Source organism: Gorilla gorilla, chromosome 2, assembly GCF_029281585.2.
Source record: "Gorilla gorilla gorilla isolate KB3781 chromosome 2, NHGRI_mGorGor1-v2.1_pri, whole genome shotgun sequence".
Classification (NCBI taxonomy): domain Eukaryota; kingdom Metazoa; phylum Chordata; class Mammalia; order Primates; family Hominidae; genus Gorilla; species Gorilla gorilla.
Window position 1 is genome coordinate 135643913 of NC_086017.1, and position 15650 is coordinate 135659562.

Sequence of the window (15650 nt, forward strand, 5' to 3'; positions counted from 1 at the left end):
AAAATACACAAAAAATTAGCCAGGTGTGGTGGCAGGCGCCTGTAATCCCAGCTACTCAGGTGGCTGATGCAGGAGAATTGCGTGAACCCGGGAGGCAGAGGTTGCAGTGAGCCAAGATCGTGCCACTGCACTCCAGCCTGGGGAACAGAACGAGACTCCATCTCAAAAAAAAAAAAAAACCCAAAAAAACAAAGGTGCACTTGTAGGTTCAGCATCACCAATAACAACAGCCAGATACCCACTGAATACTAAGAAGAGCTCTATGTCTTTCATCAAATTATAGTCACGAAATGATGAGTACCTCAGGCAGTTGCTTGGTCCATGTGTATCCTTCAGGCCTGGTTCACTGTGTCTGACATATCCTTATGTAACCTAGAGAAACTCACTTAGGAAAACGGGCTAAATATTTCCTAAAATTTTGACAGAGATAAAGAATGCTTATAAGGTAGGACTTGGAAAATGTAGGCTAAGTGCCAGGGTGGTGGGAAGGGTCTTAAGTTAACCAAAAAAAGTAAATTTAGGTAGAAATGAGCTCATTGTTTACCTGCAAAAGGCAGTGCAAGGTTCTCCCTGTCTGACTCTATAATCAAAAATCACAAAGAGCCCTAGTTCAGATTCTGGGCTTCAATTTTCCCCAATGTAAATAGTCGAAGCAGGCAATGCACTGTAGACACACCGTGTGTGACAGGCTCTGCTAGGAAAGGCATGAGATGCAAAAAAATCCTCCTAGTTAGGGCTTGCTCATGATGAGTGCAAAACACTAACAAACGAGCCTGTTTGTTTCCAGGGAAATGATCTCAATATAGTGAAAAGGCCATTAAAACAGATTCTCAGCTGGGTGCAGTGGCTCACATCTGTAATCCCAACACTTTGGAAGGCTGAGAAGGGAGGATTGCTTGAGCCCAGGAGTTTGAGGCTGCAGTAGGCTACTGAGTGTACCACTGCACTCCAGCCTAGTCAACAGGGCAAGACCCTGTCTCTTAAAAAAAAAAAAGATTCTCCTTGTGTTATTACAGTTTTGCCTGTTGCTAAAGGCCAACTTCATGACGTCAAATAACATATCAACCTGGGTTGCATATTTCTTTAGCTTAGGGACATCTGGACTCACCTGATAGACTTTGGGGGTGGCGGCTATGGGATGGAGTTACAGCAGGTTCCCTCCTCTGGGTCAGAGAACAACAGTCAGAGCCCAGGAGGGAGCCCTGGAAAGAGGAAGGAAACCTTTGAGCAGATCAGACTCGGAGCAACTTCCAGACTCAAGGGAGCTTTTGGATCTGGGTGGAGCTCTTAGGTCAGTGTTCTGAGCATGACAGACACTCACCCCAAAGATCAACATAGCTCCATCCAGACCTGCCCCACCTCACCAGAGGCACTGAGCAGCAGAAGCCTGTAAATAACCAACTATGTTGAAGTATCTAAAACCAAGACCAAACTCAAAGTGTCAGTTCAACCCCTAAGAAATGGAACAAAAGGATCCTTAAGAATAACCATTTCAGCCACCAGAGGTCTCTCACAGTTTTAAATTGAAACATGGAAAAGTTTCCAGCATGTTATCCTATAATATCAAAAGGCTAATACCACGCACACCTCAAGCCTACATGACTAAGATCTTATCTTTGGCATTCTTAGGTCTTCCTAGTATTTTCCTTTGCTTTTTAAATGTCATTATTTCCTTCACAAGCCAAACCTCGTGACCTTAAGCACCAGGCCTGAAGTTCAAAGGCACACACAGAATCCTCGCCACGGGGTTCTGCTAGCAAACTTCTCTTCCTAAGTAGAGGGAGGGGGACGGTGAGGGGAGGCCCAACGCTTAGATTTTCAGAATCACAGGTGAATTGTTGCTTAAGATGTTTCTGGACACAGGATCTGAGCAGTAAGCAAAAGCAGTGAAAAAACTCCATTTACTGAGCTAAGCTCAGAGCACCGAGAAGGCAGGTTCTCAAAATGCTTCCCAACACTCTGTTTTTTGTCTTTCAATATCTCAAAGAAGTCTTAATGGTAAAGGTAGAAGCATAAGATGATTCATATTCCCATTCCTTATTTCCAGAAAGTTTCAAGAGAAGAAGTGGAAAATTCCAGGGGCAATAAAAATTTAGAAATTAATTCAAGACTGAAACTCCAGCTGTATATCCCTGGCAGCCAGTACAACACTTGACTTATGAAGAACGCTCAATGAACTTTTGTTGAATGAGATGAATGCAGCAACCTGCCTAACACAAAATGACCTTCAATGAGAGACTGTTGTTTCTATATTTGTAGCTGCATTGTCTCAGATCAGATACTTACTAAGCTCTGGTTTTTCCAAAGCTCTGGTTTCTCCAACCACAAGCTGCAAGAGGCTGGCTGACTCCAGAGATGAGCAGCCCAGCTGGCTCATGTGACTAGTTTAAAAGATGCATTATTTCATTATAGGATCACAAGCCCTACAATTTGGTACCTTTTTGCTTTTCAAGTGAACTTGAGTAGTGGCTAGAAACAGATAGCTCTTTTTTTTTTTGAGATAGGGTCTTGCTCTGTTGCCCAGGCTGGAGTGCAGTGGCATGATCTCTGCTCACTGCAACCTCCACCTTCTGGGCTCCAGTGGTCCTCCTACCTCAGCCTCCCAAGTAGCTGGGACCACAGGCACACGCCACCATGCCTGGATAATTTTTTGTAGAGACGGGGTCTTGCTATGTTACCCAGGCTGGTTTTGAACTCTTGAGCTCAAGCAATCCACCCACCACCTTGGCCTCCCAAAGTGCTAGGGTTACAGGTGTGAGCCACTGCACCCAGCCCCGGGGGAGAAAAATATACTCAGTGCCCCTTGGTGGTAGGGCCCCTGCAAGGAGCTTTATAGACACTGTCCTGTTGGTTCCTCACAACTCCCTTCTGGGGTAGGTTTTTCCTCCTTACTTGATAGATAATTAAAAAAATCTAGGTTTGTCTCATTCCAGAGCCATTTCCTTTCCATTATATAAGGAGGCCTCTAAAGGCTTTTGCAGTATTCCTGGCAGGGGACAAGGAGAAACATCTCTGTGCTGGTTACTGCCATGGTTTCTGGCAGCTCTGCCTGTGTTATCATTGCCTAAGGAACATGCATTGTCCTTAGCCACCCTGTACGTGGTAGCCTGCAGAAGTATTACTACCACTCACAGGTGTCTCATTCCTTATGATGAGTTACTGAAGAATCCTGTAACAAATTCTGTTCTCAGAGCCACCTGTTCCAAAATGGAACTGGACTCTCCTGGCCCTCACTGTCATGTACATATTTAGGATTTCTATGATACCAGGTAAGGGAAATTGCTACACTGGTTTCTGAAGCTCTGCCTGGGGGCTTCCTTTGGGAGAGAGGGGTCCTTCCTCTGGAAGATATATTTTGCATCCTTGTATTTGCTAGAAGCATCTGGGTGAACATCAAACTGAGCAGAGATTAATGTATGTGAAAAAACCCAAAGAATTTCTAGGTGCTCCTACCAGAAGCACACAGTGGTGGTGATCCTGCCAAAAGGTCCCTTTCCTGGAGATTAAATATGTCCAGCCTAGGTTCATTCAAAAGGTACTTTTAGCTCAGACCTGTAATCCTAGCACTTTGGGACGCTGAGGTGGGAGGATCCCTTGAGCCCAGGAGTTCAAGACCAGCCTGGGAAACATAGGGAGACCCTGTCTCTATTGTAAAACAAACAAAAGGTACTTTTGGAGACCTCTGTCATGGAAGTCACCTTCAAGACAGTACTGTAACAAGCCATTTGTGAAATATGCCAATTGCAATGACAGAGATATAGCAGCAACCTGAGCCCCAAGGACGGCTGCCAGGCTACTGATTCTGAGTGTGAAAATTACATTACTAAAGAAAACAATACAAATATGGTGAGAAACACTTTTAAAACTGTATCTGGATAACTGTTGCCATGGCAGGTGTTTTGTTTGACAAGAGTCAAGAAGCCTAGGATGTGGCCTTAATCTCAGGATTGGCTTTAACTAGACAGGGTTATCAGAACCGCCTTTGACTAGACAGGGTTATCAGAACCGCCTTTGACTAGACAGGGTTAACAGAACCGCTTTTGACTAGACAGGGTTATCAGAACCGCCGTTGACTAGACAGGGTTATCAGAACCGCCGTTGACTAGACAGGGTTAACAGAACCGCCTTTGACTAGACAGGGTTATCAGAACCGCCTTTGACTAGACAGGGTTATCAGAACCGCCTTTGACTGGACAGGGTTATCAGAACCACCTTTGACTGGACAGGGTTAACAGAACCGCCTTTGACTGGACAGGGTTATCAGAACCGCCTTTGACTGGACAGGGTTATCAGAACCGCCTTTGACTGGACAGGGTTATCAGAACCGCCTTTGACTGGACAGGATTATCAGAACCGCCTTTGACTGGACAGGGTTATCAGAACCGCCTTTGACTGGACAGGGTTATCAGAACCGCCGTTGACTGGACAGGGTTATCAGAACCGCCTTTGACTGGACAGGGTTATCAGAACCGCCTTTGACTGGACAGGGTTATCAGAACCGCCTTTGACTGGACAGGGTTATCAGAACCGCCGTTGACTGGACAGGGTTATCAGAACCGCCTTTGACTGGACAGGGTTATCAGAACCGCCTTTGACTGGACAGGGTTATCAGAACCGCCTTTGACTGGACAGGGTTATCAGAACCGCCTTTGACTGGACAGGGTTATCAGAACCGCCTTTAACTGGACAGGGTTATCAGAACCGCCTTTGACTGGACAGGGTTATCAGAACCGCCTTTGACTAGACAGGGTTAACAGAACCGCCTTTGACTGGACAGGGTTATCAGAACCGCCTTTAACTGGACAGGGTTATCAGAACCGCCTTTAACTAGACATGGTTAACAGAACTGCCTTTAACTAGACAGGGTTATCAGAACCGCCTTTGACTGGACAGGGTTATCAGAACCGCCTTTAACTGGACAGGGTTATCAGAACCGCCTTTAACTAGACATGGTTAACAGAACTGCCTTTAACTAGACAGGGTTATCAGAACTTTGCTAAATCGGCCGGGAACTGTTAGCCCAGACTCAGAACCCATGCTTGGATGCTGGCCCTGGCCTGCTAGGAATGATGCTACTAGTACCATGCTTCTTCTTCTTCTTCTTTTTTTGTTTGGGAGAGAACGGAGGATGCCCCTTGACTTCTAATTGCCTGCCACATAGTAATAAAAAATTCTTGCTCAAACTTTGGGTAAAATAAAGGTGAGACGTATACATGAGACCTTACTCAGAGATGCTTTTGAGATCTTACAGCCACAAGACCAAGAGGGCTCTGTTCAAAATTGTATATCCTATTTGATTTAAATTTCCTCATTATGTGGAACCCAAGAATGAGGCTGACCATTAGCAAAGGATTCAATGTACTCCAGTGCAGTCATTTTAAGTGTAGAGAAGGTTGAAAGCATCTGGGTTGAAACTGACCTCAGCAATGTACCGCAAGGGAGTAGCTCAAATCCCAGAAAATGCACCGTTTGGACACAGAAACTAACAAAGAAACTCAAAGTTTGAGCAAGAATCTTTTATTACATGAAAAACAACTGAACAGAACATGTCCTGCTTCTCATATTCTATGGGTCAATACTTTACAAGACTCAAAAGAAAAGAAATCCTCATGATGGCCCCAGGAAGCTCCCCTCACACACACAGAAACAGTCTGTGGACAGAACCATTCTCTAAGTCAAGCTGCCTCTAGAAACCACGGAGAGACACAAGAGCCCCAAGCTCACACACATTCCCATGACAATGTGTCACAAAAGTAATAACAGAGTTGTTCAATTGCTTCCAGACCTTAGTCGGATTTGTTCACTGCTCATTTTGATGATGGATAACATTGCAAACCTGTAATGTCTTGCGCTTTGCCCCCAGCCCTGTCTTGGTAGGGACAAGGACTGTAAGCCTCCTACTGATAGAGAGTCCAGTGAAGTGGAAGGAGTTTCTCTGGGGTGACCCTACCTATTCTGGCCCTGGCTCTGCCTCAGCCACTTCTTCAAGTGCACCCCTCAACCCGACTCTGAAGATAGACCACAACCACACGATTTCCTTCCAAGACAGGCTGCAGGGAAGCGGGGGTGTAAAGCTGTGAGAGAATGCTGAAGTCAGCTGCTTGGGAGTCTCTGAGTCAGCACCTTCAAGAGCAGAGTGGTGGCTGGGAAACAGGCTTCTCTGCCACAACAACTCCAGATGTAGCCGTGACCCAAGAGCTCAAAACCAACGCACGCAATTCTGGAGTGGGAGCCCCATGCTGACCACAGGTGCCAAGGACCCAGGGACTGGAATTCCTTACCCATCCATTCACAGCCCCTCCTGAGCTGTAAGGTTTGAGAGACAAGGAAGGGCTGGTGCTATAACGCTGTGAAAGAAGCCACTGCATGAACATGTTATCAAGTCCTGCCTGGAGCTGGACTCAGTTTAAGTCCTTCCCAAACTGTCAAACAACAATGATCTCACTCCAGAAACTATTTTCTCCGGAAAGACTTGGATAGCGTCACGTTTCAACTAGTTGTTGCTTTTAAAGTGAAGAGGTGGAGAAGGCTAGTTGGGAGTGCAATGGAAAGACACTCAAAATGTTCTCATCAATGATTTACTAAAGTAATTCGACTTCAAGTGCTCCTTAGGATATAATATTATAGGAAAAAAAGCATCATACAAAATTGTATGCAGCTATAAACACACATATACTAACTTAGAGGAAGGTTTAGAAGGAAATAAACTAATCTCTTAAAATAAGAGTGATGAAATTATGGATGATTTTTAAATTTCTTACTACTGCTCAGAATATTCTCGACCTAAGGCTAATCCCCCAACTCTCTGGCAAGGTCTTGACTGAGCACACAGCCTCAGAAGTGATGCACACGAAACAGCCTGGGTGAAAAGAGGTCTGGTTTCCCAGATGGTCCAAATTACTCCTGGTCACCAAGAAGACAGACAGCACCAACTGGCCACACATCCATCAACTTCCCTGTATTTTTCAAGTTTTCTTTAATGATTGTCCATGGCTTTTCCAGTGGGGAAGAAAAAAGACATTCATTCTGCAACCTCAGGGAAGTTAGTGACTTCAGGCATCGTTGATCTAGGAGCCTCAAGGGCTTGGCAAACCTCCGGTTTGTCTACCCCATGATGTGAGCATTTCCCGATCCCGCAGGATTGTATGGGGTGAAGGGAAGAGAAAGAGATAGAGCACCAGGGGTTTTTGGATATGAAGTCTGGCAGAATTCTGTAATGCAGGATTAACTTAGGATTGTGGGTTCTGATGAGTGAGCAAAAAAAAAGCTGCATTTTCACGCAGCTATGGAATATTCCTGTTTCCAAAATGACCAGTATTCCCCACTGAGGGCCTCTCATACCCCATCTCCCACTTGCCCTGTCTCCCAGGCTCTGTACTCAGAGAAGTGCCCAGTCTCAGCGAGACAGAGGAGGCATCTAACATCCACTGGGTCCTGTTCCCTACCGAGTACCAGGCCAGGGCCTTCATCTCTGTCTTCTCCTTCAATTCTCAAAATAATGCAGAAACAAATGGTGTTGGCCCATCTTAGGAGACAGGAAAAGCCAAAGTCCAAGACAACCAAGGTCACAGCCTGATGAACTGTGGAGATGAAACGTGCACACAGCATCTGACTCAAACGCCCTTGCTCCCAGGCTGCATGGACACACGCAGGCTTCTAGGGTGAAGACATACCAGAGGGTTATTTCAGGATCCTGAAGGGGAAGGAGGGATGGTTCTGTCACGTTTGCTAATACCTCTTTAAAAGAAAAACTGCTAAAAAGCCTGCCAGGCTGCTTAGAGCTTTTATTATGGCTACTAAGAGGAATGGAAACTCCATTCCACCACCCTGGAATTTTTTAGGCAAAGCCTGGGGACTGTCTGGGGGAAGGCGGGGCCCTCCTGCACACGGGGCACCAGGTGTGGCCCCCCCAGAGGGGTGTGGCACTGACTCATAGAGGAGCCAGCATTGGGCGTGTTTTCCTTTTGTGCCAGGCAAAATACTGGGTGCTTCACACACATCTCTTATTCCTCATAACAACTCTATGCCCAAGTCACACTAGCAGATATGGTATGATGGGACTTAGGCCCAGGCCTCCCGCTATGGAGCCCAAACTTTTTCTACTAACCAGATAGAACCATCTAGCTAACACCAACCTATCATCACTCTGCTGAGGAAAGCGTTGATCCCTGTTGCATGCTTGGCATGTTGAATCCTGATTTTTCCACCTACTTTACTCTGCAATGACATTGCTAAGTCCTGCACTCTCCAGGGCAACTCCAGTTTTAGACATGCTGGTCCCACGACGCCCATGGGTGTACTCACGCTTGTCTCACGGCAAAGTCCGCTCCAGGAAGCTTCCCTTGTTAACCCACGTCTGTGCAACCCTGTGTGGCAGTACGATTCCTCCTCCCATAGGACGGAGTATCTGCACGTTCCTGGTTTGCTTCAGATGCACCTTGTGCTTTCTTTCCCAGCTGAACCCTTAGTTCCTTTCAAATCCACCCATCCCAATTGGAAGACCATTCTTAAGGAGGGAGCCCTGGAAACCACAGAATACATGATGTGTAGAAGAAACCACAGCCCTGCCTAAAACTGTTTTACTTACCACCTTTACAGGTGGCATGGTGTTAGATAAACTTTGAGATACAATTTTGAAGCATTTAATCAGAACGCAATACCAGAGTGGGAACTGCCAAGTTGTCATTTAACTGGAATCAATGTAAACTCCTGTGTTTAGATTCAGAAAATTAAGGGCTCCAACACAACACACTAACTAAAAAAGTACCTCTCCTTCTGAACCACAGTTCTAAAAAATAAAATAAATTAAAAGCCTCAAACTTTTGGTAGTGAAGTTAAAAACCAGCTCAAGAGTGTACTGTGACTGTTTAACAGAAAGAAAAGGTGGGCTGGGCGCAGTGGCTCACACCTGTAATCCCAGCACATTGGGAGGCTGAGGTGGGTGGATCACCTGAGGTCAGGACTTCGAGACCAGCCTGGCCAACATGGTGAAACCCCATATCTATTTAAAAAAAAAAAAAAAAATTTGCCAGGCGTGGTGGTGGGTGCTTGTAATCCCAGCCAGTCAGGAGGCTGAGACAGGAGAATCACTTGAACCCGGGAGGCACAGGTTGCAGTGAGCTGAGATTGCGCCACTGCACTCCAGCCTAGGCAACAGAGCGAGACTTCATCTCAAAAAAAAAAAAAAAAAAAAAAAGAAACAAGAAAGAAAGAAAGAGAGACGGAGAAGGGAGAAGGGAGGAGAAGGAGAAGGAGAAGAAGAAGAAGAAGAAAATAAAAAAAGGTGAATGTATTGTCAGGGTGCATCCATGTAAGCGGAATGTACAAATCACAGGAAACGCATGCTTCACTGAATCACCTGGACCAAGCCCTCATCATCCAGCATGACAAGTAACGCACTTGATTCTGTGAAGCATGCTTCACAAATGATAGAACCCTCGGACAAGGAAGAGACTTGGGGTGTCTAGCCTAGATCAGAAGAGAGAACAGAGAAACATAAAGCAGCTTTAGATGTTTGACAGGTTGTCACGTGGAAGGGGGACTCTAGAATGTTAACCATTGGGCGGAAGTTATTGAGAAATAAGTTTCTCTTCAGTATAAAGAGGAATTCTGGGCCAGGCACAGTGGCTCACGTCTATAATCCCAGTATTTTGGGAGGCAGAGGTGGATGGATCACTTGAGATCACGAGTTCAAGACCAGCCTGGCCAACATGGTGAAGCCCCGTCTCTACTAAAAATACAAAAATTAGCCGAGTGTGGTGGCGGGCGCCTATAATCCCAGCTACTCGGGAGTCTGAGGCAGGAGAATTGCTTGAACCTGGGAGGCAGAGGTTGCAGTGATTCGAGATCCTGCCACTGCACTCCAGCCTGGGCAACAGAGTGAGACTCCATTTCAGAAAAAAAAAAAAAAAAGAGGAATTCTGGCAGGAAAAATAAGAGTCCCCAGAGATGTCCACATCCTAATCCCTGGAACCTGTGACTGTGTGGCCTTACGTGGTGAAAGGGACTGTGCAGATGTGAGTAAGCTGAGGACCGGGGGATGGGGGGACTTTCCAGGGTTCGACTGAGGGTCCCTTGTAGCCACAAGGGTCTGTAGGAGAGGGAGAAGGATTTGACAACAGAAGCAGAGATCAGAGTCAGAGAGATCTGAGGATGTTACTCTGCTGGTTTTGAAAATGGAAGAAGGAGCTGCAAGCCAAAGAATACAGGTGGCCTCTAGGAACTGGAAAAGGCCAGGACACAGATTCTCCCCTGGAGCTTTTAGGAGGTAATGCAGCCCTGCTGGCACCTTGATTCTAGCCAAATAAGATCCAATTCAGACTTCTGGCCTCCAGAACTGTAATGGATTAAATGTGTATTATTTTAAGCCAACAGGTTTGTGGTGAGTTATGGGAGCAGCAATAAGATATAAGTTCATTGGCTAAGGGGCAGATGGCCACTGCCAGCCCCAGTGAGTTCCCCGTCCCAGGAGGCAATCAAGAAGAGGCTGAACATCTCTACCTGTCAGGAATGCTGTGCAGGCCAGTCCTGCATGAATTGGGAAGTAAGGAAGTAAGGTGGATGACCCACGCAGGCCCCTCGAATTCTGAGAGTCCACAATTTATGGCAATGCCTTCTGCTTTTGTATTCTGCACACAGATCCCCACCTCCTGCCTACGGGTAGCAAGGCTTGCCCACTGTCTTCTCCAAGGAGAGCCATGGTAGTGACACTTTCTACCACCACTGAGTAAAAGGCAGGCTTTGGGAGGGTGTCCTAACGGCATCTCGGCCTGGCTCAGAGCTAAAGTGCTTGCTGGGGACACTTACCTGAGCAGAGGACTCCCTTGTTCCTGGCACAGGAGAAGTTGTCGCACTCACAGAAAGGCCCATAGATCTTGCCGAACTCGCTCTCGAAGCAGGAGCACTGGTTGCAGCTGCAGTCCCCGCGCCCGCTGCACAGTGGCTTGCCCTCTGCCTCCCGGCACAGATTCTGGTACACGCTCTGGTTCTCCCCATCCTGGCACTCGCACCTGGTGCCCAGGTAGCCGGGGCTGCACTCACACAGGCCGCAGACATAGGTCCCGCTCCCGCTGCACCTGGCGCTGTTGGGTTCCAGCCCCACGCTGCAGCCGCACGTGCAGTTGTAGGTGACCCCCACCTCCAGGCTGTCCCGGAATCCCACCGGCCGCAGGGCAAACACATGCTCCGTGTGTCTGCTGGGACAGCTTCGGGCCTCCACTGATACTTCAAAAGATGCCTGGGCAGAAGGAAGAGAAGGGATATCATGGCTGTGGCAAGCCAGGGTCTCCCATTCACCCAGGGGCAGGGCCCTTGATGAAGAGCAGCTGCGAACTCCAGCCCTCTCCACGCACTCAGGTAGAACCACCAAGATGGCCAGAGTAGGAAGAGACCTCAGAACCAGCAAGCTCCCATGCTTCATGGAGAAGAGAATGCGCAGGTGAGCTCACATTTGACAGGTGAATTCTTTAACATTCATTATCTCTTTGCATCCTCATGACCCTGAGGAAATGGGCCCCTGCGGAAAGCTACAGGGCTTCCTTGAGTTCACACAGTTCTTATTCTCCCTTTCTTTTCTCTTCTGTCCTATCCTCTTCCCAGCCCCGCTGCATATGCCTCTTCTCTGCTCACTTAAAAAGTCATTTGGTGGACAAATATTTCCTGGGCGCTGCCTCTGTGCCAGGCACAATGCTAGATGCAGGGGCACAGTGGCACTCTCACAGGGTGCTGGGTGAAGGGCACCCACCTGGCCCACCATAGAGAGGGCCCCGTGCCTGCTGGCAAAGGGCTCAGCTGACTCCAGAGCTTGCTCTCCAGACACCCCCGAGCCCCCCGTGCCCCAATTCCTCCTCTGTGAGTGCTTGTCATAGCTGCATCTTTCACAATCCCCCCATGCCCCTGAGGTCTTAAAGAAGAGTCTCCGACTGATGAAATGCACCGTGCACATGGACAGACCTTTTCTTTTTAAACAGAATATGTAAGGAAGTGTTTCTCACTCAGGAGCTTCTCACAGATTGCCTTGAAAACAGGCTCAAGGTGAGCCTGGATGGGTGGCAGATGGTGCGGGAGGGATGCCTGTCAGCTGCCCACAGGGCTGGGATGGAGGGAAAGCAAGGATGAGGCTTGGTCTGATTCAGGAACTAGAGCCTGACTCCCCCACCCTCTCCTCCTCACCCCCCTGAGGAGAGCCATGTGGGGTCTGAATCACCCATCAGGGCCCTGAGAGCAAGTCACTGTGGATTCTATGAAAACGCACAGACAGGTGGCCAGTGCGCCCTGATGAAATGCCGTCGTAAAGTTTTACTCAGGGGTGGGTTCTCCCTTACTCCCTGAACAGACAGAGGCCCGGCCCACCCCACAAACAGACTCACTGGATCTGGGTCCAAATGTCTTTATTTTTCAAAAGGCTCCTCAGATCATTCTGAAGCTCAGAATGGGTTAAAAACCACTTTCAGCTATTACTATTCTTAATTCTATTCTTTCGGCTAGAATAAAGCTTTTTTTTTTTTTTTTTTTTTGAGGTGGAGTCTCGCTCTGTTGCCAGGCTGGAGTGCAGTGGCATGCACTCAGCTCACTGCAATCTCCACCTCCCGGGTTCGAGCCATTCTCCTGCCTCAGCCTCCAGAGTAGCTGGGATTACAGGTGCGCGCCACCACACGCAGCTAATTTTTGTATTTTTAGTAGAGATGGGGTTTCACCATGTTGGCCAGGATGATCTCCATCTCCTGACCTCGTGATCTGCCCACTTCGGCCTCCCGAAGTGCTGGGATTACAGGTGTGAGCTACTGCGCCCAGTCATTAAAGCTAATTTTTAAAATGTCATCATTCACTTGATTTACTGGACAATCTTCAGGTAACAATGTTTTTGTTGTTGTTGTTTGAGACAGAGTCTCTCTCTCTGTCACCCAGGCTGGAGTGCAGTGGCACCATCTCGGCTCACTGCAGCCTCTGCCTCCCAGGTGCAAGCGATTTTCCCATCTCAGCCTCTTAAATAGCTGGGATTACAGGTGCCTGTCACCATGCCTGGCTAATTTTTGTAGTTTTGGTAGAGACGGAGATGGGGTTTCACTGTGTTGGCCAGGCTGGTCTCGAACTGCTGACTTGAAGTGATCCACCCGCCTTGGCTTCCCAAAATGTTGGGATTACAGGCGTGAGCCACTGCCCCCGGCCCACAATGTTCATTTTTTGAGAACATTATAAATATCTGTTTCTAAACATACAGATCCCTATTACTTTGAGATTTTTACTGGTTCTAAAAGGCCTCCCCTCAGATGCTGTGACATCTAGGGACACGGGGAGAGGGGAGAGGGTATGGGACTGAGCAGGAGGATAGATCCTGCTCTCTAAGTCCTGCAGAAAGTCCTGCGTGGCAGCAAACTGCTGTTTCAAAGGACTTGACAACAGACACGCAGGACTCAGCATTAGCCAAGAGGCTCAACAGGAGAGGCTTCTGGATAGGTGAGCTGAGGATAGCTAGGGGAGCAGGATCAGAAGACACTCGGGGGGCCAGGCCAGCTGCAGACAGCTTGGGCTAGCTCCACCTTACCTTCCATCTCTGTGGGGTAGGAAGAGTAGGAAGAGACAAAGGGGAGAGATTGACAAAAACAACTCCAAGGCTAAGTTCCAAGGTCTCGAGGTACAGGGAGTCTCTCAAGGTGAGTAAAGATTCAATCCACTTGGACACTGAAATTGGTTAAAGGATAACATGAATAGGATGGGCGTAGTGGCTCACACCTGTAATTCCAGCCCTTTGGGAGGCTGAGGTGGGCAGACTGGGAGGATCACTTGAGGCCAGGAGTTCGAGACCAGCCTGGACAACATGGCAAAACCCCACCTCTACCAAAAGTACAAAAAATTAGCCAGGCATTTTGGCACATGCCAGTGGTCCCAGCTACTCAGAAGGCTGAGGTGGGAGGACGGCTTGAGCCTGGGAGGGGGAGGTTGCAGTGAGCCGTGATCGTGTCACTGCACTCCAGCCTGGACGACAGAGTGAGATCTTATCTCAAAAAGAAAAAAAAGCAAAACAAAACACTAATAATTATTAGTTGCCAAGTGCCTACTATGTACCAGGCACTGTGCTGGACTTTTCCACAAGCATCTCTTTTAAATGCCCTAGAAGGAAGTGTCCTCATTTTACCAGAGAGAAAACAGGGTTGGTGGGGTTGGTGGATTTAATCATGGTCACACAGCTGATGAGGAGTGGGGCCAGGCCTAGAGCAGGGCCCGCGCTCTCCTTAGCATATTCACCTCCTAGAAGGAGGAATGAGGTCTACCTCATCGGGGTACACAGGGAGAGCCAGCCTGGCTTACTAAAGGGACCCCTTGATGGTGATCCCCAAAGTGGTGGCCAGAGGCATCTCCACATCTTTCTGCCGTGGGCTGGGAACGATTTGAGCCTGCAGATAGGATGAGAGTGGGGACTATGCCTGCCCGAAGCCACCCGTGGGGCCATCAAGAATGCAGAGGTGAATGGAGCTTTGAGGGGCAGATGCCATCCCTCCCTTCTGACGCCCAGAGAGAAACTTGCTTGCATATCCTATTACTATTTGCTTGAAGCTCCCACAACAGTGACATGCTTGAAGCTACCTGTAGCTTGCTTCAAGTTACAGCTGAAACCCTGTACTTCTAGGGCTACAACTTGCTGGACTTGTGCTCCACAGAGGCATCTGCGGGTCAGAAACTGAATAAACTACAGAGGAATGACCTGGACCAAGAGCCAAAGGCATTTAATTATTGAAAGACTGTGGGGAGTACACACCTGTGAGTATAACCTTGTCTCATGGAAACTTGCCTGCCTTGGGGTTAAAGCAATGAAAGTGAGAGTTAAGTCTCCAGAATCTTGCTGATGTGTCTGGGAGAAAGTGGGAGGTTAGGGCACCCCTAAAGTTCTGGCACTCAATCACCAGCATGTAGAAACGCTTGGGCACTGTCTGCCCAGCTGGGCAAGCAAGGAGGGCCCAGCTTTCAAGCAGGTCCTGAGGCCTTCCCCAGCCAAGCCTTCGGTCCAAGTGAGGTGCTATCTGTCTGGCCCTGTGCAGCCTGGAGTGTAGCCAGATGCCTGATAACCAGAGAATGTTCTGTCTATTTCAGCCACTGGGTCTCAGCTCCTGCTGGGCACGGGAAGTGCTATAAAAAGCACTTCAGGACCAGCAAGGAAATCTGTTTGCTTACCTCTCCTTTCAGAGGGTCCATTTTCCCTACTGGATTTGGAAAGAATCCAGAAAGGCTGGAAGGCAGCTGGAATGAGGCCTCTTCGAGTCCCTCCCCTGATTCCTGAGAACTTCAACTGATACTGAAGGCTCCCCAGTTCCTGGACACTTTCCATTCACTCGCTCTGAGATTCCAGAGGAAGGTCACAGACACAGCAGCCCTCCCACTCGGTCTTGTTATTAGAACTTCATTGGGATTCTCCTGGTTCCCCTGTGGGGCTGACTGGCCTGATGCACCCTTTCAAAAGGGCTGCCCAGCCCCCACCCTGAACCCACCAAATCCAGGGCTATCCTATGCAGATGCCAAGTCCGCTCAGATCTCAACAAAAAAGGAGCTGGGATGGGCACAGGCTACAGAGTCCCGAGGAGTGGACGGGAGCGGGGAGGGGGTGCTGTGGGAAGCCCATGACGGGGTTCACTGGCTGCTTTGTGCTGGGCGTCCGT

General features: G+C 48.3%; 1 protein-coding gene across 2 annotated transcripts in view; it reads right to left on the bottom strand.

Annotated features, from left to right (window-relative positions):
* ITGB5 (integrin subunit beta 5) overlaps positions 1–15650 on the bottom strand; it is a 124301-nt gene that overhangs the window by 22420 nt on the left and 86231 nt on the right. For both annotated transcript variants that reach the window (XM_019023742.4, XM_055383844.2), the window contains exon 10: positions 10807–11236. In XM_019023742.4, coding sequence (XP_018879287.2) covers positions 10807–11236 — 430 coding nt within the window. The remainder of the gene's footprint in view (positions 1–10806; positions 11237–15650) is intronic.